Genomic DNA, 26985 nt, shown 5'->3' on the forward strand with positions numbered 1-26985 from the left:
GACAAATAGATAAAATATTCAAATTTTAACTTGACATTATATTCTCTTCCTAAAGGCCCAATCCTCCTTGGTCAGTAATCCACTTTATAAATATTTTTTGGGAGCTCAGTTTTCTGATCTTAGAAATATGGGCTACTAATATGGCAGAGGAGTAAGTGGAAGCTACACTAACCTCCTCCCACGACCAATCTGTACTTACAACTTAATTGTGGAGAAATCATCTGGAATAACCAACTAAACACCAGCTGTAGAGAAGTCTTATAAACATGGAGACACAGAAAAAGCCGCTTCATCACAACATGACCAATAGGAAGTGCGGAGATGCTGAAGGGCTGGCAGGGGTCCCATGGGTGGCAGCTGAAGGAATTGAGAAACAGCTCAGCAGTCATGGGTCCCCTGGAGAAGGGCAGGGTCTAAACCCCCAGCTGGGATTCCCAGCCTACAGCAACAGAGTGGAAAGTAAAATAGCACCCAGCTGTGAAAACCAAAAAGCAACAGGGTTTTTTGCTAGCCTCAGAGAAACAGCTGGAGAAATAGAGCTCTTAAGCGGATCACGTATAAAAATATTTTGGCACCCACTTACCCTGGGCTCAAGTAGAGGGAGGGCACAGAGGACTAGAGATGCTTGGGGAGAATTTGGCGCGGAGGCTTTGAAGGAAGAACTAGGGGAGTGGCTGAACAGGTCCTGGTGCTGACTCATTCCCTGTGCTTCGGGCAGACCATTCCCCTCCAAGTGGGGTCAACCTGAGAGGAAGCAAAAGGCCTGCCTACAGCAATTAAGCTGCCCCACCCTCAGTCTATAAGCCTAACAGCTGATCACAGATTGAACAGATTAACAACTAGAGGAGACAGACAAATGCAGATCTCTGATAGTCTCCAACAGGCTGCCTAGGCCCAGATGGGTACACAATCTGATGCCACCAGGGGCAGATCCAGGAAGTGCAGATCAATCTATGAAGCAGCAATAAACAAGAAGTCACAAAAATGGAGAAACGGGAAAACAACCCCCTCATCGAAAGGAAAGGAGGGATCCCCAGATAGAGTGCTAAATGAAACAGAGGTAAGCAAACTATCAGACATGGAATTCAAAACATGTATTATAGGAAAGCTCAATGAGATCAGAGAGCTCAAAAAAACACTACAAAGAACTCCAGGTAAATTATAAGGAACTTACTGAGAATTACACCAGCTTGAAAATGACACAGAAACTATCAACAAGAGCCAGGAGAAAATGAAGAATACAATTTCTGAATTGAAGAACTCCGCAGAAGGAATTAAAAGCAGGCTAGAGGAAGCAGAAGATCGGATCGGCGAGCTGGAGGACAATTTAGACAAAAATTCCCAGATAGTGCAACAAAATAAAAAAAGACTGAAGAAGAATGAAGAGGTTTTAAGAGAGCTGCAGGACAACATGAAACGTAATAATATCCCTATCATAGAAATACCAGAAGGAGAAGAAGAGGAGCAAGGGATAGAAAACCTGATTGAAAAACTAATGACAGAAAACTTCCCTTACTTGAAGAGAGAAAAAGTCATGCATGTCCAGGAAGCACAGAGGGTCCAAATGAAGATGAACTCCAACAGGCCCACTTCAAGACATATCATAATTAAAATTGCAACATTCCAAGACAAAGAGAGAAGCCTAAAATCAGCAAAAGGAAAACAACAAATAACATACAAGGGAGCTCCAATAAGGCTAGCATCAGATTTCTCAATATAAATACTACAAACCAGAAGAGAATGGCAAAAATATTCTAAGCAATAAAAAACAAAGGCCTACAACCAAGAATACTCTACCCAGCAAGGTTCTCATTCAAAATGGAAGGTGAAATAAGAAACTTCCTAGACAAAAGAAGGCTAAAAGAATACATCTCCACCAAACCAGCATTGCAAGAGATGTTAAAAGGTATGCTTTAAGAAGATAAAGAAACAAAGAGAGACAGAGAGGAACACTAGTACAAAGGGGGAAAATGACAATGAATAACTACCTATTGATAATAACATTAAATGTAAATGGATTAAATGCACCAATGAAAAGACACAGGGTAGCTTAAATGGATTAGAAAGCATGACCCACATATACGCTGTCTACAAAGGACACACCTTAAAGCAAAAGATCTACACAGACTGAAAGTGAAGGGATGGAAAAAATATTTCAAGCAAGTATTGGTGTAGCAATACTCATATCAGAAAAAACAGATTTCACAGCAACAGCCATAAAAAAAAGAGGAAGGAGGACATTTCATAAACTTAAAGGAAAAATCCATCACAAAGATATAATACTTGTAAACATTTATGAACCCAATATAGGAGCACCCAAATATGTAAGAAAAACTTTGAAAGACTTCAGAAAGGATATAGACAGCAACACACTCATAATAGGGGAACTTAACACCCCATTGTCACAATGGACAGTTCTTCAAAGCAAAGAAACACCAAGGGTATTGAGGCATTGAACAACACTCTAGATCAAGTGGACTTAGTTGATATATATAGAACTTTTCACCCAAAAGAAGCAAAATATACATTCTTCTCAAGTGCACATGGAATATTTTCAAAGATAGACCACATGGTAGGAAACAAAACAAGCCTCAACAAATTCAAGAAAATTAAAATTATATCAAGTATCTTCTCAGATCATAATGGCTTGAAACTGGAAATCAACTTAAAGGGAAAAACTCAAAAACGTTCCAACTCATGGAGAATGAATAACATGCTATTAAATAATGAATGGGTTAACAATGAGATCAAGAAATAAATCAAAAAGTTTCTGGAAACAAATGATAACGAACACACAACAACCCAAAACCTAAGGGATACAGCGAAAGCAGTCCTGAGAGGAAAGTTCATAGCAATACAGGCCTTCCTAAAAAGGATAGAAGAATCTCTAATAAAAAATCTAACCCTACAGCTACAAGAGCTAGAGGAAGAACAAAAAACAAAGCCCAGTGCAAGTAGAAGAAAGGAAATCATCAAGATCAGAGCAGAATTAAATGACATAGAGACTAAAAAAGCAATTCAAAAGATCAATAAAACCAAGAGCTGGTTCATTGAAAAGATAAACAAAATTGACAAGCCTTTAACAAGGCTCACCAAGAAACAAAGAGAGATGACCCAAATGAATAAAATCAGAAAGGAAAAAGGAACAATCACAACTGATACAACAGAAATACAAAGGATTGTGAGAAATTATTACGAACCAGTGTATCACAAGAAACTTGACAGCCTAGATGAAATGGACAAATTTCTGGAAAAATACAATCTTCCAAAACTAAAACAAGAAGAAGCAGAAAGCCCGAACAGTCCAATAACAACTAGGGAAATTGAAGCAGTAATAAAAAAACTCCTGACACAAAAGCCCTAGACTGGATGGCTTCACAGGAGAATTTTACAAAACATTTAGGAAAGAACTAAATCCTATCCTTCTCAGATTATTCCCAAAAATCCAAGAAGAGGGAAGACTCCCAAACTCTTTCTATGAAGCCAGTATTACACTATTTCCAAAACCAGGTCAAGACACAACAAAGAAAGAAAACTATAGGCTAATATCGCTGATGAACATAGATGCTAAACACCTCAACAAAATATTGGAAAAAGGATCCAGCAATACATTAGAAAGATCATACACCACGATCAAGTGGGATTCATCCCAGGGATGCAAGACTAGTTTAATATTCGCAAATCAGTAAACGTAATACATACATAAAGAAAATGAAAGACGAATACCACATGATCATATCAATAGATGATGAAAAGGCATTTGAAAAAGTACAACACCTCTTTATGATGTAAACGCTCAGCAAAATTAAAATAGGGGGAGCATATCTCAACATGATAAATACCGTATACAAGAAACCTGAAGCCAACATCATAGTCAATGGACAAAAACTGAAAGCATTCCCCCTGAGGTCAGGAACAAGACAAGGATGTCCACTCTCCCTACTCCTATTCAACATAGTGTTGGAAGTTCTAGCCACAGCAATCAGAAAAGAGAAATAAAAGGCATCCAAATTGGAAAAGAGAAAGTAAACCTGTCATTATTTGCAGATGACATGATAGTGTAAATAGAAAACCCTAGAGACTCCACAAAAAAACTACTCGACCTAATAAGTGAATTTGGTAAAATAGCAGGATACAAAGTCAATATTCAGAAATCGAAGGCATTTCTGTACACCAACAATAAAATATCAGAGATAGAAACTAAAAAAAAAAAAATCCCATCTACTATAGCAACAAGACACACACACAGATGAGTATGATGTTAGCTGTGAGTTTATAATATATAACCTTTATTAGGTTGAGTTATGCTCCCTTTGTTCCCATGTTACTGAGAGGTACTGTCATAAACGCTGGATTTTGTCAAATGCCTTTTCTGCATCTATTTATATGGTAACATTATTTTTATCCTTCATTTTATTTAAGTGGTCTATCACAATTAATTCATGGATATAAACCATCCTGGCATCCCCCAAACAAATCATACTTAGGGTGTATGATATTTTTAACATATAGCTCAATTCTTTTTGCTAATTTTTTTTTGAGAATTTTTGCATCTATGTTCATCAAGGATATTGGACTACAATTTCCTTTCTTTGTAATGTCTTTGTCTGATTTTGGAATCAGGATAAGTTGATCCCGTAGTCAGCTTGGGAGTCTTCCTTTCTTTTGAATTTTTTGGATTAGTTTGAGATGGATGGGTGTTAAGTTTTCTTTAAATATTTGGTGAAATTCATCCATAAAATCATCCTGTCCAAGACTTGTGTTTCAGGGGAGTTTTTTGATTACTAATTCAATGATCTTGGTAGTACTCCATCTATTTAGATTTTACTTCTTCTTGAATCAGTCTTGGGAGATTTTGTGTTTCTAGGAATCATTCCATTTCACCAAGATTATCCAATGTTGGCATATAATTGTTCATAGTATTTCATACAACCCTTTGTATCTCTGTATTGTCAATTATCACATCTCTTCTGTTTCTGATTTTATAATTTATTTGGGTTCTCTCTCTTTTTTCTTGTTGAGTCTGGTTAAAGGTTTATCTATTTTGTTTTCTTTTCAAAGAACCAGCTCTTGGTTTCACTGATCTTTTCTACTGTTTCTTAGACTATGTCATTTATTTTAGCTCTCACCTTTATTATTTCCTTCCTTCTCCTAATTTTGTGGTTTGTTGTTCTTTTTTCTAGTTCCTGTAAGTGTAAGGTAAGACTGTATTTAGAGTTTTCTTGTTTCTTGAGGTAAGCCTGTATTGTTATAAATTTCCATCTTTGGAATGCCTTTTCTGTCTCCCATAGATGATGAGTCACTGTGTTCATCTGCATTTGTTCTAAGATATCTTTTTCTTCCTTGATCTCAATATTAACCTACTCATTGTTTAGGAGCATGTTATTTAGTCTCCATGTTTTTCCATGTTTTTCAGGGTTTTCTTTTTCTCTTGTAATTGATTTCTTGTTTAGTACCATAATGCCTGATATATTTCCATCTTCTAAATTTATAACAACTTGTTTTGTGGCCTAACATGAGGTCCATTCTCAAAATATTCCATGGACACTTGAAGAGAATGTAAATTCCTTTGCCTTGGGATAAACTGCTTTAAAAATATCAAATCCATCTGGAATATGTAATTTGAGGCTGCTGTTTCCTAGTTAATTTTCTACCTGAAAGATCTATCCATTGATATCACTGGGGTGTTAATGTCACCCTACTATGACTGTAGTGCTGTCTATCTCTGCCTTTATGTACATCAATTATTTGCTTTATATATTTAGGTGCTCCTATGTTGGGTGCATAAATGTTTACAAGGATTCATCATCATCATCATCATCATCGGCAGCCGTCCGTCTCGAGAGACGATGGCGTAGCTTCTTGAGAGTCTATCTGCACCGCCGAGAATGGCTGTGCAGTCCGACTCGGGAGTGACAATCCCTGCCGCACTTGTTACAGGTGAAGGCAGATGGCTGTTGTTGCTGCTGTTGACGCTGCTTCCGCCTCGATCTTTTCTGGACCGCCTCCTCGTTGCGCGCAGCCTCTGCGCGTGACGTACCTTGTCTGACCGTGAGCCTCCAGGCTAGGCGGTTGTCTGCTTGAACTTCCCATGTGTTGAGATTGATGGAGCATTGTGTCATATCCTTTTTGCAGATGTCTTTGAACCGCAGTTTTGGGCGCCCTGTCATCCTCTGGCCTTCTGCTAGCTCGCCGTAGAGGAGGTCTTTGGGGATACGGCCTGCATCCATTCTTTTGACATGGCCGAGCCACCTGAGGCGTCTCTCGCTAAGAACTGCATGCAAACTGCTCATGTTGGCTCGCTTAAGCACCTCGGTGTTGGGAACCTTATCCTGCCAGGCGACATGCAGGACGCGTCGCAGGCACCTCATGTGGAAGCTGTTGAGTTTCCTTTCGTGCCTTGCGTAGGTGGTCCACGTCTCGCTGCCATAGAGGAGAGTGCTGAGTACGCAGGCTTGGTAGATGCGCAGTCTGGTTTTCTCAGTGAGTCTGGAATTGTTCCACGCTCGCCGGTTCAGTCTGGCCATAACTGTGGCTGCCCTGGCAATTCTCCGGTTGACCTCCAAGTCGACTGACAGAGAGCTCGAGATGGTGGACCCGAGGTAAGTGAAGTCGTTGACAACCTCCAGGGTGTATCCGTCGACGGTGATGCATGAGGGAGTCCCCGTGCCTTGAGCCATAACGTTCGTCTTCGTCAGGCTGATGGCTAGTCCGAACTCCTTGCATGCGTGGGAAAGGCAAGTGACTAGCTGCTGGAGTCCCTCTTCGGAGTGTGATGTCAAGGCTGCGTCGTCGGCAAAGAGCATCTCACGGATGAGCACCTCTTTGACTTTGGTCTTGGCTCGTAGACGGGCCAGGTTGTAGAGCTTGCCATCAGATCTGGTGTGAATGAAGACACCCTCGCTGCAGTCCTTAAAGGCGTATTGGAGGAGCATGGAGAAGAAGATTCCGAACAGCGTAGGTGTGAGGACGCAGCCCTGCTTTACTCCGCTGCTGACTGGGAAGGCCTCAGAGGTTGCGCCGTTGTAGGACACCGTGCTGTGCATGTTGTCGTGAAAGGACATGACCACAGCAAGCAGATGTGGTGGACAGCCAATCTTCCGTAGCAAGCTGAAGAGTCCGCTTCGACTGACCAGATCAAACGCCTTTGTGAGGTCGATAAAGGCGAGGTAGAGTGGTTTATGCTGCTCGTGACACTTCTCCTGCAGCTGGCGTAGGGAGAAGATCATGTCCACTGTTGATCGGCCAGCTCTGAAGCCACACTGGGACTCTGGGTAGACGCGGGAAGCAAGGGTCTGCAGGCGGGCAAGAGCGACCCGGGCGAATACTTTGCCGACGACGCTGAGGAGAGAGATGCCCCGGTAGTTGTTGCAGTCGCTGCGGTCTCCTTTGTTCTTGTACATGGTGATAATGTTGGCATCTCTCATATCCTGGGGGATGTAACCCTCCTTCCAGCAACGACAGAGTAGATGGTGGAGCGGCTGTAGCAGGACTGGTTTCCCGCTCTTTAGGATTTCTGGAGGGATTCCGTCGCTTCCTGGTGCTTTCCCGCAAGCGAGGCGGTCGATGGCTTTGTTGAGCTCTGCCGCAGTAGGTGGGGTGTCTAGCTCCTCCATGACTGGTAGGTCTGGGATGGCGTTAAGAGCAGTGTCTGTTACGGTGTTCTTCGTTGCGTACAGCTCGAGGTAGTGCTCGGTCCACCGCCGCATTTGCTGTTCCTGGTCAGTGATGACCTCACCTGTCTTGGACTTAAGGGGGGCGATCTTGGAGGGGATTGGGCCTGTTGCCTTCTTGATACCCTCATACATTCCTCGTGCGTTGCCTATATCGGCGGCTTCCTGGATGGTTCTGCACAGGTTTAGCCAATAGGTGTTGGCACAGTGGCGGGCGGTCTTCTGGACTTTGCTCCTGGCAGCCCGTAGAGCTTGAAGTGTACTGGGAGTGGGCGTGGCCTTGTAAGCCAGTAGGGCCTTCCTCTTAGCCTCGATCACGGGTTCCATTTCTTCCCAGTGAGCCTTGTACCAGTCAGCGTTCTTCCACTCTTTCTTCCCGTAAGCAATAATGGCGGAGTTGTATATGGCGTCGCGGAGACGTGGCCAAATGGATTCGATAATGTCATCTGCCGCCATTCCCTCGCCAAGTGCATCTTCCATCCTGTTGATGAATTGCTGGGTCTTAACTGGGTTGCTGACACAACTGGTGTTGATGCGTGGGCGACCCTTCATCTTGGAGTGGTGCAACCTCTTCGGCATTATGCGCACCTTGCTTACCACAAGGGCATGGTCCGTGTCGCAGTCTGCACTGTGGTAGCTGCGGGTGAGGAGGGTGCTGCCAATATCCGTTCTTCTGGTGATGACGAGGTCAAGCTGGTGCCAGTGGCGGGAGCGGGGGTGCCTCCATGACACCTGGTGGATCTCTTTGCACTTGAAGAATGTGTTTGTCATGCACAGGCCGTGGTGGCACAAAAGCTCAAGCAGTCGCTGACCATTCTCATTGATCTTTCCTCTCCCAAAGTTTCCAAGGCAGGTGGGCCAGGCCATGTGGTCGGCTCCTACTCTTGCGTTGAAGTCTCCAAGGAGATAAAGAGCGTTACTTCTGGGGATCTTGGATAACGCTTCGTCCAGTGCATGGTAGAACTGTTCTTTCTCTTCAGTGGTGGCGCAGAGGGTTGGGGCATACGCGCTAAGAATGCTGACTGGGCCGAAAGTTGTTGACAATCGGAGGGTAAGTAATCTCCCTGTGCCTCCTGTGGGTGGCTCTATGGAGTTAACAAGCGTGTTCTTCACAGCGAACCCAACACCGTGCTGTCTTGGTTGGTCCGGAGACTTCCCTTGCCAGTAGAAGGTGTAGTTGGTTTCTCTGATAGTTCCGTTGTCGGCCAACCGGGTCTCCTGTAGAGCCGCAATGTCGATGTTTAGTCGTTCCAGTTCCCTGTCGATGACGGCGGTTTTCCTGGCACCATTGATCCACGGAAGGTCTGCAGTAAGTCCGGGACACATGGTCCTGATGTTCCAGCTAGCGAGGCGAAGAGCTGGAGGTTTCTTTCTTTTTGTTTGCTTGGAATTGCCTGGTGCAAGTGTTTTGTGGCCCACTTTTCAAGAGACGCCTCTCTGATCCCCACGCACCCAGTGGGGCAGGTGAGCCATGGCGAGACGGCACCTAATTGGCTGGCGGCTGCCCAGCTTGAGGCGGGCGGTAGCTGTCCAGTGAGGTGCGATGACCTCTCCCACCGTCAGAGGAGACCCCTGGCGCTCGTTTCCTTCGCCAATCGGATGAGCTTATAACCGGTAACTGTCTCCTCCCGTGTTAAGTCGACATCTTGCGATGACGCTGGAGTGTCCTCTCCAGTGAAGCTACAAAGCCTGGGCAGGGTGATATGGAGGGTCAGCTGTTGCCCATGCAGCAGACACCCCCTCTCTTCGCAGCTGAAGGATCCAAGGGGAAAGACAGAGTCAATACAGCTTGGCTTCAGGTGCACCGCAGGAGTTGCCGGTGTTGACTACAACGTCAAACCGCCTTAGGGACTCCGGCTCCGGATTCCATTCCGTGAAATATCATTTTTCATCCCTTTACTTCCAGTATCTTTCAATCTGAAGTGGGTCTTTTGTAAACATCATATATATGGGTCTTGTTTTCTTATCCATTCAACTACCCTATATCTTTTGATTGGAGCACTTAATCCTTTTACATTTAAAATGCTTATTAATAGTTAGTGATTACCATTTTGTTATTTATATTTATACTTTTTTTCTTTCTTCTTAAAGAAGTCTCTTTAATATTTCCTCTAGTACTGGTTTAGCTTTCTTTTGTCTGGAAAACTCTCTATTTCTCCCACCATTTTAAATAACAGCCTTGCTGGGTAGAATAGTCTTGATTGTAGGTCCTTACTTTTCATCACTTTGACTATTTCATGACAATCCCTTTGGGTCTGAAAAGTTTCTGTTCAGAAATCAGTTGATAGCCTTATGGGAGCTTGCTTGTAGGTAACTAATTGCCTTTCTCTTGCTGCTTTTAGGATTCCCTCCTTTACATTATACTCTGTCATTTTAATTATAATGTGTGCGTGGCCTCTTTGGGTTCATCTTGTTTATGACTCTTTGTGCTTCTCTTCTTCCTTTACCAGGCTAGGAAATTTTTTAGTCATTGTTTCTTCAAGTGGTTTCTCAATCACTCACTCTCTCTCTTCTTCTTTTGGTGCCCTATGATGCAGATGTAATTATGCTTGCTGTTGTCTCAGAAGTCCCTTAAATTATCCTCATTTTTCATTTTACTTTTATCTACATTAGTCTTAACTGTATTTTTTGAATTCCTCATATTTTCAAATTTTGTTGTTCTGATTGTGTTTTGTGCTAACCTGTCTTCTAAATTGCTGATTTAATTTTCTGCTTCATCTAATCTGCTATGTGTATTCTTCATTTCTGAGTGGTTCTTCATTATGGTTTCTGCGTCCTTTTTTATGTTGTTGAAGTTCCCACTCAGTTCCTTGAGCTTCCTTATAAACATTGTTGAACTTTATATATGGCAAATTGCTTGCCTCCATTTTATCTAATTCTTTTCCTGAAGATTTCTCCTGTTCTTTCATTTGGGTCATGTTTGTCTCCCCAGTCTGGCTTCCTCTCTGTGTTTGTTTTGGTATACTAGGCATGTCTGCTATGTCTCCTAGTCTTTGTATGGTGGCCTTCTGTAGTATGGTGTACTGTGGTGCTCAGTGGCTCAGTCTCCCTGATCACCTGAGCTGGATGCTACAGGATTGTCCCTTGTTTGGTTTATGTAAGTCTGCCTCTTCTAGCTGAGTCTTGATTGCTGTTGGCACATCTGGTAGTGGGGCTGACTAGGTGTGCAATACTGACCACAGTGTAATGAGCTGCTCTGCAGAAGCTAACCTCAAAAAGCAGAATTTGCTCCAGTAAGTTCTGCATTGACAGAGACCTCCTTTTGTGTGCACTGCTTGGGGAGCTAATTGGGTTGTGCACTGTTTTGCTCTGAAGACAGAACACTCATTACCAATATTCAGAAAAAATACAAGATATTTTTTTGCCCATGTGTTTGTGAATGTCAGTTAAAAATTTATATCTGATTTGGATTCAAATATTTATAGACTTACACTATATCCATTTCATCAAAATATATTGTACAATATTCAATAAACTCAAATACATAAAATAAGTTTTCAACACTTTACACAAACCCCTAGAAAAGCTGCTTTTTCTTTATAAGGCTATAACCATGGAAAAGAAATGATAATCTCTGGTTGTTTACTCTTTCATCAGGGATGAATGGGATGACTAAGACAGTTCTGAATGAGTCATTTCGCTGGAAACACTGTTTTATACAATTCAATACTTTGACAACTTCTGAGGATCTCAGTCACTTTCAGATTCTTCATCACCTAGCAGATGTGACTAGATTTTATTCTAAGTGTACATTTTTGTTTTAGTGGGGCAGTTGTGATCCATGAGAATAGCCATTTTTTTCTTCCTTGGCAGGTGGACTTCAAAGAAAAAAGCAGAGAGGAGTGAAAAGAATATCAGTTATTCCAATAATCGTCATGAGCCATGGAAATCCAACTGCATTTGCAATAGCCCCACCAGAAGAAGGACCTCTGGCATATGTGCTGGTTCTTCCAGCTGCTCAAAAAGTCACATTATTGGTGGCCTCCCTGGTTCCTTGTTGAAATTGAAAAAGCCCATACCCACCTCAAGATAGATAGGGCTTTAGCTGTCGTGTCTCTAACACCTAAAACAGTGCTTGGTACATAGCAGGCCCTTAAAATAAGATCAAGGATATCACTTGATGTAATTGCATGGATTTGAGTTCAACAAGCATATTTGAATCACTTTCATTGTCTTCTCCTTTTTCCTCCAGATACCACTAACAACTACCACCATTATCTTTTGAGGCTATAACTTTGTCACTCTAAGGCCTTCTGTATTATTTTATGTAAAAATACAAGGTCTGTCCAGAAAAAGGTCCATCCATTGTTACTATAACAAGATGTGTTTGCATGACATCGATGTAACCTGGCAGCCAAAGAGGATGGACTGGAATGCAAATGTGTGAACAATGATGTCTTCATCCTACTAGTCGGTGAGCACATGTAGCATGTGGCTGCTGCATTCAAAATGACTGAGCAAGTAGAGCAAACAAATCTGCATCAAATTTTGCATTCAGCTTGAGCATTCCATGGAAACTATCTGGATGATTCAGAAGGCTTTTGGGGACAATACAATGAGTGCAGCACAAATAAAAGTGTGGCACAAACGCTTCAAAGATGGTTGAGAATCTGTGAAAGTGATAAGTGATCCATGTTCTAGAAGGCCTGCAAGAAGCAGAGCACCTGAGAATGTTTAGTTTAACATGTACAGGCTGCAATCAATAAAGATCCGCGACTGACAGTGTGAGAACTAGTAGCTGATCTGGGGATTCCAAAAACTACTCTGTCAGATTTTGACGCAGGATCTTGGCACGAAACGTGTTGTGGCAAAATCTGTTCCATGGCACTGCTACCAGACCAGAAGGAACATTGTGCTGCAGTTGCTACTGACTTTATTCAAACTGCTACCAACGAACCAGATTTCCTCGAGAAGGTCATAACTGGGGACGAACTGTGGGTCTACAGCTACTCGTATGATCTGGAAATGGAGGCCCAGACTCAATGAAGGTCTCCTGGTTCTCCACACCCAAAGAAGGCATGCAAAGTCACAGCAAGATCAAGACCATGATAACTGTGCTTTTTGACTGGGAAGGTGTCATCCAGCATAAGTATGCCTCTCCAGGCCAAACAATTAATAAGGAGTACTACCTCAAAGTTCTTGATCAGTTGAAAGATGCAGTATGACAAAAATGGCCTCCCTACAGGCACCTGGTGATTCCAGCTTCATCACGACAATGTGCCCGCTCATCTATCATGTCTTGTGCCGTTTCTTTATGAAACATCAAATAACCCAGGTGACTCAGTGCCTCTAACAGCCCAGATTTGCTACCCTGCCACTTCTGGATTTTCCCAAAACTACAATCACCTTTGAAAGAGAAGAGATTTCAGAAATCAATGAAATTCAGGAAAACATGACGATGGGGCAGCTGATGGCGATTCTGACAAAAGATTTTGCAGAGTGTTTTGAACAATGGAAGATATACTGGGAGAACTGTGTGAGGTCCCAAGGTGCCTACTTTGAAGGGAACTGAGGTGTCATTGTCTTAGGTATAATGTTCCTTGTATTTTCTTCTTCAATCAGTGTCTCTATTTTTCATATTACATGGATGTATACTTTCTGGATATACCATACATATATACATATATATGTGGTGAACAGGCTACATCAATTCCGCCAGACTCAGTCACATGACTATTCTTTCCTCCATCTTATGCACAAGACTGGCCTATCTGCCTCAGGCCTTGCTCCCTGACTTCCTCTCCTGAGTACTGATAGAGCAATTATGCCTTACATCACTTTCTCTGCTGGGTCCTCCCAATTATGATATTTTTCGCTCCATAAGATGCACTTTTTCCCCCCAAAAGTTGGAAGAAAATGTCTGTGCATCTTATGGAGTAAATCTTGCATCACAGACCGTGATGTGTATTACCTGACCTGTCAGCAGTGGCAACAGCTGTTAGAAGAGGAAGCGGTGGGCCCACACAAAACCCTGGAGACACTTTAATGTCCCACTTTACTGCTGAATCTCAGGGTGTCTGGTCAGTATGAAAATAGCGAAGAAAGTGATATCAGTAATTGTGAGCAACTGAGCTTCATAAATTGACACTAGCGATGATGAGTTCTTGGGGTTTCCAGAAAACTAGAAGAGTACTTGAACCTTAAAGTCTCTCCCATTTGTTAATGACAATGATGATGGTTCTTAATACTGCTATTGACTGCTGTTCAGTTTACATGGTTGAAATATTATTCTGATATATTTTATTAAATATTTTAGTACACCATTTGGTTCAGAATATTTTTTTCCTTGTTTTCTTCCCCTAAAGCTAGGTGTATCTTATGATCAGGTGCATCTTATAGTGCCAAAAATATGGTATTTTCTAATTGTTTCACCTTTTCTCTAAAATCTCTTTAGACACTAAATCCTTTTCAAGCCACCACCCACTAAGCTCCCCTCCTTCCTGCCTAGAATCCCAGATGCTAGCAGAGGAGTCACTGCACGGCCTTGGGCACTACTTGAGCTCTGGTCCCTGGCTTCTTTCCTACTAGTCCACTAACATTATCATTGAAGTCTCAGTGTGCACCATCGTACTAGCCATGTCTTGATGTAGATATATCATGTAGATAGATCCAAAAACAGTGTCCATTGCCAAATTTATTCTTTCTACTAAAAATCCTTTCTCCCTGAAACTCTCTACTAAGTTTGCATTTATGGTACTGCTTTTCACAAATTTGCCTTCTCACTTTCATTGGATTTTCGGTTTCATTGTTTTGTTCTAACTTAATAAAACATTAAGAGAGCATGAATACACAGGGCTGGGTCATGTCCACCTACACAGTATACCCCAAGCTCCTAACACACTGTGATGAATCATTTGTGGCCTGGCCTTTGTGTTCCCATACACTTACCAACGAGGTTTTTGTCCATGAGTCTGCTCTCTCACATGTCTCTGCACTTCCAAGTGTTTCCCTGATCAATATATGTAACCAAACTCAAATAAGTAATCTGAACAGTCTATATTTATTTCTATTTCCCTCCTTAGATGATATGTTACTTGAAAACAGAGTCATTTACTTGTCTTAATTGTCTAAGAGACACCTGAAACACTGATGGTCAATAAAATTTGATGAACCCAAACAAGCACTATCCATTAAGAAAAGCAGTCACATAAGCTGGTTATGACTGAAACTGAATGCTCAACTTGGATAAGCAATTCCATAAATCATCACCAGAATTCAGGACTTCCCAAATTATTTATAAAATTACAATTCTATTTTCTCAATTTTCCTTCTCAAGTAAACAAGTAAGCATTTTAAAATTAACATTTTAGATATATGGATTGTAAAAGTCAGATAAGCTGTAAAAAGTATTTAAAAATGTGTAACTTTACCTTAAAGGCTGCTTCTTTGTTGAATTTTCAGGAGTCCTGGGAAACTTTGTCTGTTTTTGTGGCGTATACGAAATGTTATCTGTAGATTTCACCCTCGGGTTTATCAGTTTTTCCATAACCTGTCTTCCATCTGATCCAATATCCATACAGTATTTGTGAGGTGATTCTGAATCAATGACCAAGACATTCTCTGAGTCATCTTTGTTTTCAACATCTGATGAATACTCTGAAATTTCTGTACAACTTGTCTGAAAGAAATTACGAGAAATGCAATTAAATTTGAAGAATTCTTTATACAAGTTCATATTTATAATATGCTTATTATTCTATTCCCTTATGATTATAGTCATTAAGTAACTTTGTATATACAGTAGCTTAAACTTATATTTTGAAACAAAATCCAAAGAATCAAGCCATATAACCAAAGACGAGATGAAACCAATCGTAAGCGAGACATTTTCTCAGAGAATCCACTGAATTTAGTAACAATATTCAATCTTCCTTCTGTAAACTAAAAGATATGTTAAAAATAGTCAGTTGTGAAAAGTGAATAAGGACTGGTACACAATTTGACGCCACCAGGGGCAGATCCAGGAAGTGCAGATAAATCTAAGAAGTAGCAACAAACAAGAAGAGTCGCAAAAATAGGGAGACGGGGAAACAACCCCCATCAAAATATCAATCAAGAAGATATAACCCTTGTAAACATATATGCACCCAATATAGTAGCACCCAAATATGTAATGAAAATTTTGAAAGACTTCAGGAAAGATATAGACAGCAATACACTCATAGTAGGGGACTTTAACACCCCATTGTTAACAATGGACAGATCTTCGAAGCAAAGAAACACCAAGGATACTGAAGCACTGAACAATATTCCAGATCAAATGAAATTAGTTGATATATATAGAACTCTTCACCCCCAAAAAGCAAAATATACATTTTTTTCAAGTGCACATGAAATATTCTCAAAGATAGACCACATAGTAGGATACAAAATAAGCCTCAACAAATTCAAGAAATTAAAATTATATCAAGTATCTTCTCAGATCACAAAGCCTTGAAACTAGAAATTAACCTCAAAGAAAAAATTCAAAGACATTCAAACTCATGAAGAATGAATAATATGCTATTAAATAATGAATGGGTTAACAATGACATTAAGGAAGAAATAAAAAAGTTTCTGGAAACAAATGATAATGAACACACAACAACTAAAACCTATGGGAAACAGCAAAAGCAGTCCTGAGAGGAAAGTTCATAGCAATACAGGCCTACCTAAAAAGGATAGAAGAATCTCTAATAAAAAAATCTAACCCTACAGCTACAAGAACTAGAGGAACAACAACAAAGCCCAGAGCGAGAAGAAGGAAGGAAATCATCAAGATCAGAGCAGAATTAAATGACATAGAAACAAAATCAACAATTCAAAAGATCAACAAAAGTAGGAGCTGGTTCTTTGAAAAGCCAAACAAAATTGACAAGCTTTTAACCAGGCTCATCAAGAAAATGAGAGAGAGGACTCAAATAAATAAAATCAGAAACGAAAGAGGAGAAATCACAACCAATACCACAGAAATAGAAAGAGGATTGTAAGAAATACTATGAACAACTGTTATCACAAGAAATTTGACAACCTAGATGAAATGGAAAAATTTCTGGAAACATATAATTTTCCAAAACTGAAACAAGAAGAAGCAGAAAGCCTGAACAGACCAATAACAACTAGTGAAACTGAAGCAGTAATAAAAAAACTCCTGGCACACAAAAGCCCTGGACCGGATGGATTCACAGGAGAATTTTACAAAACATTTAGGAAAGAACTAACTCCTATCCTTCTCAAACTAGTCCAAAATATCCAAGAAGAGGGAAGACTCCCAAACTCTTTCTTTGAAGCAAGTGTAACTCTTAATTCCAAAACCAGGTCAAGACACAACAAAGAAAGAAAACTACAGGCCAATATCGCTCATGAACATAGATGCTGAAATCCTCAACAAAATATTGGCAAACCATATCCAGCAACACATTAGAAAAATCATACACCATGATCAAGTGGGATTCATCCAGGGATGCAAGGATGGTTTAATATTCACAAATGTAATATACCACATAAACAAAATGAAAGACAAATACCACATGATCATATCAATAGATGCTGAAAAAGCATTTGATAAAGTACAACACCCATTTTGGATGAAAACACTCAGCAAAATGGGAGGGAGCATACCTCAACGTGATAAAGGCCATATACGAGAAACCTGAAGCCAACATCATACTCAATGGGCAAAAACTGAAAGAATTCCTCCTGAGATCAGAAAAAAGACAAGGATGTCCGCTCTCTCCACTCCTATTCAACATAGTGTTGGAAGTTCTAGCCACAGCAATCAGACAAGAAAGAGAAATAAAAGGCATCCAAATTAGAAAAGAGGAAGTAAAACTGGCATTATTTGCAGATGACATGATAGTATACATAGAAAACCCTACTCGACCTAATAAGTGAATTTGGCAAAATAGCAGGGTAGAAAGTCAATATTCAGAAATCGAAGGCATTTCTGTACACCAACAATAAAATATCAGAGATAGAAACTAGGAAAAAAATCCCATTTACTATAGCAGCAACAACAACAAAAAGTATCTAGGAATAAACTTAACCAAGGAGGTCAAAGATCTGTACTTGGAAAACTACATAACACTGAAGAAAGAAATTAAGGAAGATACAAATAAATGGAAGCATATACTATGTTCATGGAACATGAACAATCAACATCATTAAAATGTCCATACTACTCAAAGCAATTTTATAGATTCAATGCAATCCCTATTAAAATACCAATGACATATTTCACAGACCTAGAACAAATACTTCAAAAATTTATATGGAACAAAAAAAGAACCCGAATAGCTACAGCAATCTTGAGGAAGAAGAACACAGTAGGAGGAATCACAATACCTGATACCAAACTATACTACAAGGCCATGGTAGTCAAAAACAGTCTGGTACTGAAATAAGAATAGACAAAGAGATCAATGGAACAGAATAGAGAGCCCAGAAGTAAACCTAGTTCTATATGGTCAACTAAAATTTGACAAAGGGGAAAGGAACATAAAATGGAGTGAGAAGGGCCTCTTCAACAAATGGTGTTGGGAGAACTGGACAGGGACGTGCAAAAAAATGAAACTAGACCAACAACTTACACCATACACCTGAATAAACTCAAGATCGATCAAAGACTTCAATGTAAACAAATGGGACTACATCAAACTAAAGAGTTTCTGCTCAGCAAAAGAAAACATCAGCAAGATGAAAAGGGACCCAACAGTATGGGAAAACATATTTACCAATGATACGTCAGACAAGGGATTGGTCTCCAAAATATATAAAAAATTTACACACCTCAACACCAAGACAGACAGCCCAATTAAAAAATGGGCAAAGGACCTGAACAAACACTTCTCCACGGATGATACACAGACATATGAAAGAATGCTCAACATCACTAGTCATCAGAGAGATGCAAATAAAAACCACAATGAGATACCACCTCAAACCAGTCAGAATGGCCATCATCAACAGATCAACAAACAACATGTACTGGTGAGGATGTGGAGAAACTGGAATCCTAGTGCACTGTTGGTGGGAATGCAGACTGGTGCAGCTGCTATGGAAAACAGTTTGGAATTTCCTCAAAAAACTAAAAATGGAACTACCTTTTGAACCAGCAATTCTATTGCTAGGATTATATCCAAAGAATCCTGAAACACCAATTCAAAAGAACGTATGCATCTCTATGTTCATAGCAGCAATATTTACAATAACCAAGTGCTGGAAACAGCCTAAGTGCCCTTCTATAGATGAGTGGATCAAAAACTGTGGTACATTTACACAATGGAGTACTATGTAGCAGAAAGAAAGAAGGAACTTCTACCATTTGCAACAACATGGATGGAACTAGAGAGAATTATGCTTAGCGAAATAAGCAGGCAATTAAATAAAAATACCTTATGCTGTCACCTATTACAGGAGACTAATGAACAACACAAAACAAATGAGCATAACTGAATCAGAGGCATGTAAACAAGGAGTAGACTAACAGTGACGGGGGGGGGACAGAAGAGGGTTAAGAAGGGGCAGGGTCTAGTCGAAGAACATGTATAAATGACCAATGGACATGGACAAAAGGGTGGGGACTAACTGTGAGAAGGGGTGTGCAGGTGCGGGGAAGCAATAGGGGAAAAAGTGGGACAACTGTAATAGAAAAACAAGCAAAAATTTTTAGTTGGGTGGGGAGAAAAGTGAACTAATAACACTAACCTCAATGGGTGATGATATTCAGTATAATCTAAAAACTATTGGAAGAAAAATGTCTTTCTGATTTTGAAATTTACTGTGAGGTAAATAATAGTCACTATATTTTATAAACCAAAGAAAACTGCCTCTTTAGGTGTAAACCACTTAATTTACCAAGAGTCTCCAAGGATAAAGAGATCAAAACTAGACTTTCCAGCACAAATTCAATATAATATTTTCCAGAGACTAGTTTTAAATTGCTAATGTCATCAGGAACTGTAAGAAGTTACTGCCTCTTCTTCCTAACGTTCCTAAAATATTTCTTGTTTACCCTACTCAAATTTCTAAACTACCAAAATAATAATTATTCTGAAAACTAGGTTATAAAAAGAAACTCATATCACATAGCCTAACTGGAGAGGATACTCAAAACTTTCTTCTGTAACATTTTCCTTCTTTTCTCAGACACACACTAAAACTATTAATTGTGGTACGTATTTTATTTCTCTATTACTTGGTTTTGCAATTCAGCCCCATGTTGTTCTAATGTCAGCAACAATTTATCCTTCATCATTCTACTTTTCCAGTACATTAGTAGTTCCTTTTAATACCTACAAATTTTAAATTTACTAAATGTAAATTGTATATTTAGTTAAGTGGATCTTCTGCACCTGGATAATTCACAGTCTTGGTATTGTTCCTCAGGAGGAACCCTGTCTACTTTAATGGATCAACATGGATTGTGTTCTGGCATTGAAGTAGGCACCTGGCTAAAGAGAATGAAGAGGCAGCCCTGACCAGTGTGTCTCGGTTGGGCATTGTCCTGCAAAGCAAAAGTTCACCCATTTGATTCCCAGCCAGGGCTCATGCCTGGGTTGCATGTTCAGTCCCTGGTCAGGGTGCATGAGAGAGGCAACTGATCAATGTTTCTCTCCCTCTCTTCCCCCCTCCCTTCCCCTCTCTCTAAAAGTAAAGAAAATCTTTAAAAGAGAGAGTGAAAAGACTACGGTATATAAGGATTATCATTTGTGGGTACATGGAAATGCATGTGCACTGGCGTGTAGAGGGTAGCATTCAAATTTTCATCATTTGCTAATCTACATAAAACAGAAGGTTTATAACATTTGGCTTTTATAGTTACATCCTTTTTAAGACCTTCAAAAGGACATCACCCATCCCACACATCCAAAAAATTTCTTGGGTAAGTCACCTGTTACTAAGGCACATTTAAAATAAGAAAAATTGAAAAAATTCAAATGAAGAGCTTAGTTCCTTTATTCTTTTGACAATCTCAGTTGCATGTCTAAAGTACCGTAGGCAGCTGCTAACCCATTAATAAGCACTGGGGTCACATATCTTCCCCATAACACAGCTTCTGAAAAAATATTAACAATAAAAGCACAGAATAGTTTAGTCTGAAAATTGAGTTCCTTGACACTGAAAATTTTTAGACATTACTTTAGAACTCCAAATTTAAATTCATCTTTCTGTTATGAAATGTCTTTTTATTTAGTTTCCTAAAGTTTTACATTTCACCCTAGAACAGGGTTCCTGAACCTCAGCACTGTTGCCATTTTGGGCTGGATAATGTAGTGGGGAATTGTGTGTTTTTGGGTTGTTTAGCCACATCCTTGGGCTCTACCCACCAATCATGACTATCAGAAATGTCTGCCGACATAGCCAATGAGCCCTGGGGGACTAAAGCACCCCCATTTGAAAACCACTGTCGTAGAAAAATTCCAACAACCAATCTTATGTCAACTATGCTAGGGACTCACATGCAGAAGTGAAGGTGACACAGCACTTTGCCAGGATGAGAAGGTCAGAAAAAAAGTTATAAAATGTGATAGAAATACTATAATTGAAATATTGCTCAGGTTCAACAGGGAAGACATATGAGGAAAAACAATGTAGATGGGACACTGGAGAAGGGAAAAAGGAAAAAGCTGCCATTGAATCATATCTGTACCTAAAGCTGAATGCTAATTAGGCAGAAAGGAGAAAGTACATTCTAGGGAAAAGAAATAAGAGGACCCTGAATATGAGGCCAGAAAGAACCAAGCAAATGCAGAAAAATCTACAAACAGCAGCAAAAGAGAAGGCTGCAGAAGGGCCTTGCAGACCACAGCAGCGCATTTGACTTTATTCTGAGACAGAAGGGTAGCCACTGGCATTCTTAACAGGGGTAACAAAAACAGATGCTAATATGGAATGATCATCCAAACAATATTCTGAAAAATAGACTTTAATATGGAAGAGAGAAGGTACTCAAGCCTGCAAGTAGGAAAAGCAAATAGCACTAAGGTTCCTCCATAAACAAAGATGATATAAGTGGTAGTGGGAATAAAGAGGCGGAATTGAAAGAAAATGAGGAAAGAGAGATAATACTTGAGGACTCTCAGATGTTAGAAATGAAAGTGAAGGCAGAGTCAATGAAGACCCCAAGCAGCTGGTTTGGGCAACAAGTAAAGAAAGGTGCATTTACCCAAAAAGTAAATTCAGAAATAAACCTGGAGAAAAATAGTTGCTAGTATTAAATTTGGTTTTCATGTGTTAAGGTAGCAATGCCTATAGAATAGTTGAGGTAAAACTGGCCAATAGGTAGCAGATCGATGGGTCTGAAGTTTTAAGAAAGTCCTGTGGGATGAATAATAAAAACAGAAACAGTGACTGAAGTTATGAGAACAGGAGAAGGTTCTCCTTGGAAATTATTTAAAATAAGAAGAAAGGTCCAGGTTGGAATCTTAGGGATACCATTAACATTTAAGTAGTATTCAGTTGAGAACAGACAGAAAAGTGTTTTGAATTTGAGAAAAAAAGAGATTTCACAGATATAAGAAATCCATGGAACCTTGAAAACAGTATGCTTTGAAGAATAAATGGTACAAAATGTTAAAACTTTGGAATACAGTTTGGAAGTTTCTTACAAAACTAAACACACTTATCATACAATCCAGCAATCACATTCCTTGGCATTTACGCAAAAAAGTTGAAAACTTGTGCCCACATAAAAACCAGATGTTTATAGCTTTATTCATAACTGCCAAAACTTGGAAGCAAGTATGTCCTCTGTAGGTGAATGGATAAATGAACTGTGGTACAGCCAGACAACAGGAGAATATTATTCAAAACTAAAAAAAAAAAAAAAAAAAAGGCTACCAAGCTATGAAAAAAGCATGGAGGAATATTAAATGCACATTACTAAGTGAATGAAGCCAACCCACAAAGGCTACATAGTATGGCTACAACTATATGACATTCTGGAAAAGGCAAAACTATGGAGACAGTCAAAAGATCAGTGGTTGCCAGGGGTGGTGGTAGGGAAGGTAGGATGAATAGTCAGAGCACAGAGGACTTTTAGGACAGTGAAAATACCACATATGATATTATAATGGTGAATATAAGTTATTATGTGTGTGTCCATACCCAAGGAATGTATAACATCAAGAATAAACCTTAAGGGGGGGGACCAAGATGGCCGCGGAGTAGGAACAGTGTTCTCAGCTCGCTCCTGTTAAGGAGACAATCCAGGAGGAACAAACTCGGGAAGGAATGACTGAGTGAGTGGGAATATCTGATAACGTGAACGGGGAAGAGATCGTGGGAGCAGCGTGGAGGGGGGTGGAGGGGTTTATCACAAACTGCAGGCTGAGTCATTCTGAGACTCCGTGCGTTTGCAGTATCAAGCCGGAGAGCTCACTAGCCGGGAGTGAATTCTTGTAGGGAGTTAGGGAGAGGATTTGGCCGAAAAAGCCAGAGGAGGGAGAGAACAGTGAACAACCAGGACTGGGAGAAACTGTGTGACCTGAGTCTAGAGAGAAACATCCTCAGCTGCAACCTCCGACGGAAAGCTCGGCATCCCGGGCGCACCCAGCACTTGCGCTAGGGCCCTACAGAACAAAGGAGCAGTTTTGGGGCTAGGAGACGGGCCGCACAGAAAAGCTGTTTCGGAACTCTGGACCGGGGGAGAACTGTGTTCTTGAAATCAGTGTTTGCTCTTTAGTCGCGCTAGAATCCCACAGAACAAAAGGCAGGTTTGGGGCTAAGAGAGAAATAGGACGCGCAGGGTGTGTAAGTAGGGAAGAGGGCGGAGGCGGAGGTTCTGGAGGGGAGACGGTTTTAGGGCAAGGAGAAGGGCCCGCAGGGAAGGGCTGCTGTGGAGCTCCGGACCGGCAGAGAGCTCCAGGGAAGGAGAGTGCTGCGCTGACCGACCACACTAGAGTCCCACAGAACAAAGGGACGGTGCTGTGGCGGGAAGAAAGATAGAGCGCACAGGCCGATAGACAGGGAAGCCAGCGGAAGCGGTAGCTCGGAATAGAGAAAGTTTTGGTGCAAGGAGAAGAGCACAGGCAGGAAAGCCACTGCAAAGCTCCAGACTAGGGGAGAGGCCCTGGGCAGGAAAGGGCCACTGGGCCCGGCACTTTGACCGACTGTGCCAGAGTCCTGCAGAACAAAAGGACGATCTTGAGACAGGGAGAGAGGTGGGGTGCGCAGGCATATAGACAGGAAAGAGAGCAGAAGCTGTAGCCTGGGAATAGAGACAGGACCGGAGGCAGGGCGGGGATTGCTGGCAGGCACAGGCTGGACCAACAGAGGGAAGGAGTAGCTGGACAAGCCTGAGGAGGGCTGAGGCTGCCTCAGGAGGGGACAACTAAAGGCAGCTCACAGCAGAGCGGTGGTAGGCCCACGAAAAAAAGACTAGCAACCCCAGAATCAAGCAGAACCCTCCCACAGCCAGCCAACCAACCAGAAAAGATTTGAAACTCATGGAATTTTGAATAGGAGCAGACTCAGGAAGGAAGCAAGGAAAAACCAAAAAACAAACACACCAAAAACACCCAGAGACTGTGCATAAAAGTTGAATTGAGTTAAAATCCTCATTCTTTTATCTCTCACTCTCTCTCTAACTACCCCTACCGTCAGTCCCTTCTTATTCTCGCTCCTTTTCTCCCCTCCCCTTCCCCCCCTTCTCTCCCCTTAGCATTCTCCCCTGCATCCTATTCTCAGTTAATTTTATAATTTTAAGTTCTCTCCCTTTCTCACCCTCTCCTTTCTCTGCGCTACTCACCTTCAACTTTATTAAATTTCTTTCTTTATTTTGTCCCCCTTCAGTCTACATTCATTTTTCTTTCATCTCTTGTCCTTATTTTCCTTCTCTCCCTATACATAATCTCTCCCTCTCCCTATTACACTTTATATTCTAATCTCTTAATATTCAAATTATAATTCTAATCTATCCCCCTCTCCCTTTACTCTCCTATTCTTACCCCTTCTCTTTTTCTACCCCACCCCCCCACTTCTTTCCCTACCTCTTGTATTTCTCTCCTTCATCCTATCTTTTGCCAACTCTTCAATTTCAATCCTCCCCTCCCTAATATCTCCTCTTCCTCCTGATTTCCTTCCCTCCTCTGAGCTCTTTTCCTCCCAAATCCTCTTGCTTTCCTATCTCCTATTCCTCTCTCTATATATTCACCTTTTCTCTCTATCTTGCAACTTTATATCATGTTTTAATCTCCTAATCTTTTTTATAACATATAATTTAAAAAAGAATTTTAATCCAGTCCCCTCTCTTCTACCTCCCCTTCTTCTTTTGTTCTCTCTCCTACCCTTCTCTACTTTCTCTCTCTCTTTCCTCTCTCCCTTCCTTTCTTGCTATTTTCTACTCTGTATTTTTATCCTTAAAAAATTCTCTCTCAATCTATTTCCTACCTTCTAACCTCCCCAGCCCTCTCTTTCAATTTCTGGCTGTCTGTCTACCTGGATGTCTGTTGTGTCTACCCTACCTCCCACGCTAATCATATAGTATATACCAATTATATAATCCTAATACTATACACTTCCACTTTCTCTCTCCACACTGTAACCCTCCCCTCCTTTTCAAACATACAGTGTAAGTGTTAATTGCTCTCTTACATAACCTTGATCCCAATTGCTAATATTAATACTCTATCAACTTCCAGCTCAAAAATTACCCTTCCTTCATTTAAAACAACTCCTTTCTGTTTCTCCTACGAAATAAGAGTCCCAGTATCTCCACAAGTATATTAACACGGGCTCATTTGCAGCCTATAGTGGGATTGTATTTGGGGGAGACATTGGAGGGTGTGGGTTTCTTGCCTGGGTTGTGTAATTATGTTTTAGCAGCACCTTCGCAAAAGACCTCAAGACAAGGTGGGCAGAGTGACTCTCAATCAACTAACCAGAGAAAAAGATCCCCCAAAAAGTAGCTGAAATACAACCAGACAGATTAAAGAAATATCATCAAGGACAACACAGACGGAGATCCAGGAGGGCGGAGGAGTAAGTGGAAGCTACACTAACCCCCTCCCAGGACCAGCAAGTGCTGACTCAGCCCCAGTACAGCAGACAGACCATCCCCCTCCAAGTGGTGTCATACTAAGGGGAAATAAAAGCCCTGCCTACAGGAATTAAGTTGCCACACCCACGGTCCTTAAGCCTGACGGCTGATCACAGATTGAGTATAGTAACAACTAAAGAAGAGAGACAAAGGCAGTAGATCCCTGGAAGTCTCCAACAGGCTGCCTAGGGCCAGTCTGGTACATGATCTGACGCTACCAGAGGCAGATCCAGGAAGAACTGATCATTCTAAGAAGCACCAACAAACAAAAGGAATCACAAAAATGGGGAGACAGAGAAACAACCCCCCATCAAAAGGAAAGGTAGAATCCCCAGAAAGAGTGCTAAATGAAATAGAGGGGAGCAACATATCAGATACAGAATTTAAAACATGGATTATGGAGAAGCTAAATGAGCTCAGCGGAAACTACAAAGAACTCCAGAAAAACTACAGTGAACTCCAGAAGAACTATAAGGAACTTACTGAGAATTATACCAGCATCAAAAAGGACATGGAAGCTATCAATAAGAGCCAGGAGGAAATGAAGAATACGATCTCTGAATTGAAGAACACAGTAGAAGGAATTAAAAGCAGGCTAGAGGAAGCAGAAGATCGGATCAGCGAGCTGGAGGACAACGTACACAAAAACTCCCAGACAATGCAACAAAATGAAAAAAGACTGAACAAGACTGAAGAGGTTCTAAGACAGCTGCAGGACAACATGAAACGTAACAATATCCATATCATTGGAATTCCAGAAGGAGAAGAAGAAGAGCAAGGGATAGAAAACCTCTTTGAAAAACTAATGACAAAAAACTTCCCTCACATGAGGAGAGAAAGAGTCACGCAAATCCAGGAGGCACAGAGGGTCCCAATGAAGATGAACCCCAACAGGCCCACCTCAAGACACATCATAATTAAAATGGCAACATCCAAAGACAAAGAGAGAATCCTAAAAGCAGCAAGAGGGAAACAACTAATAACATACAAGGGAGCTCCAATAAGGCTATCCTCAGATTTCTCAGCAGAAACACTACAAGCAAGAAGGGAATGGCAAAAAATATTCCAAGCAATGAAAAACAAAGGCCTACAACCAAGAATACTCTACCCAGCAAGGCTCTCATTCAAAATGGAAGGCGAAATAAGGAGTTTCTCAGACAAAGGAAGACTAAAAGAATACATCTCCACCAAACCAGCAATGCAAGAGATGCTAAAGGGTCTGCTCTAAAAAGATAAAGAAACAGAGAGAAACAGAGAAGAACACGAGTACAAAGGGGGAAAATGACAATGAAT

General features: G+C 40.9%; 1 protein-coding gene across 3 annotated transcripts in view; it reads right to left on the reverse strand.

Moving 5' to 3' along the window:
• The window catches only part of SPIDR (scaffold protein involved in DNA repair), a 396715-nt gene that overhangs the window by 267490 nt on the left and 102240 nt on the right, over window positions 1-26985 (reverse strand). For all 3 annotated transcript variants that reach the window (XM_090283719.1, XM_090283718.1, XM_090283717.1), the window contains exon 3: window positions 15044-15291. In XM_090283719.1, the coding sequence (XP_090139845.1) occupies window positions 15044-15189 (146 nt within the window). In that variant the 5' untranslated portion in view covers window positions 15190-15291. The remainder of the gene's footprint in view (window positions 1-15043; window positions 15292-26985) is intronic.

The sequence above is a fragment of the Furipterus horrens genome, unplaced genomic scaffold (genome assembly GCF_987537825.1).
Source record: "Furipterus horrens unplaced genomic scaffold, mFurHor1.1.pri manual_scaffold_7, whole genome shotgun sequence".
NCBI lineage: Eukaryota > Metazoa > Chordata > Mammalia > Chiroptera > Furipteridae > Furipterus > Furipterus horrens.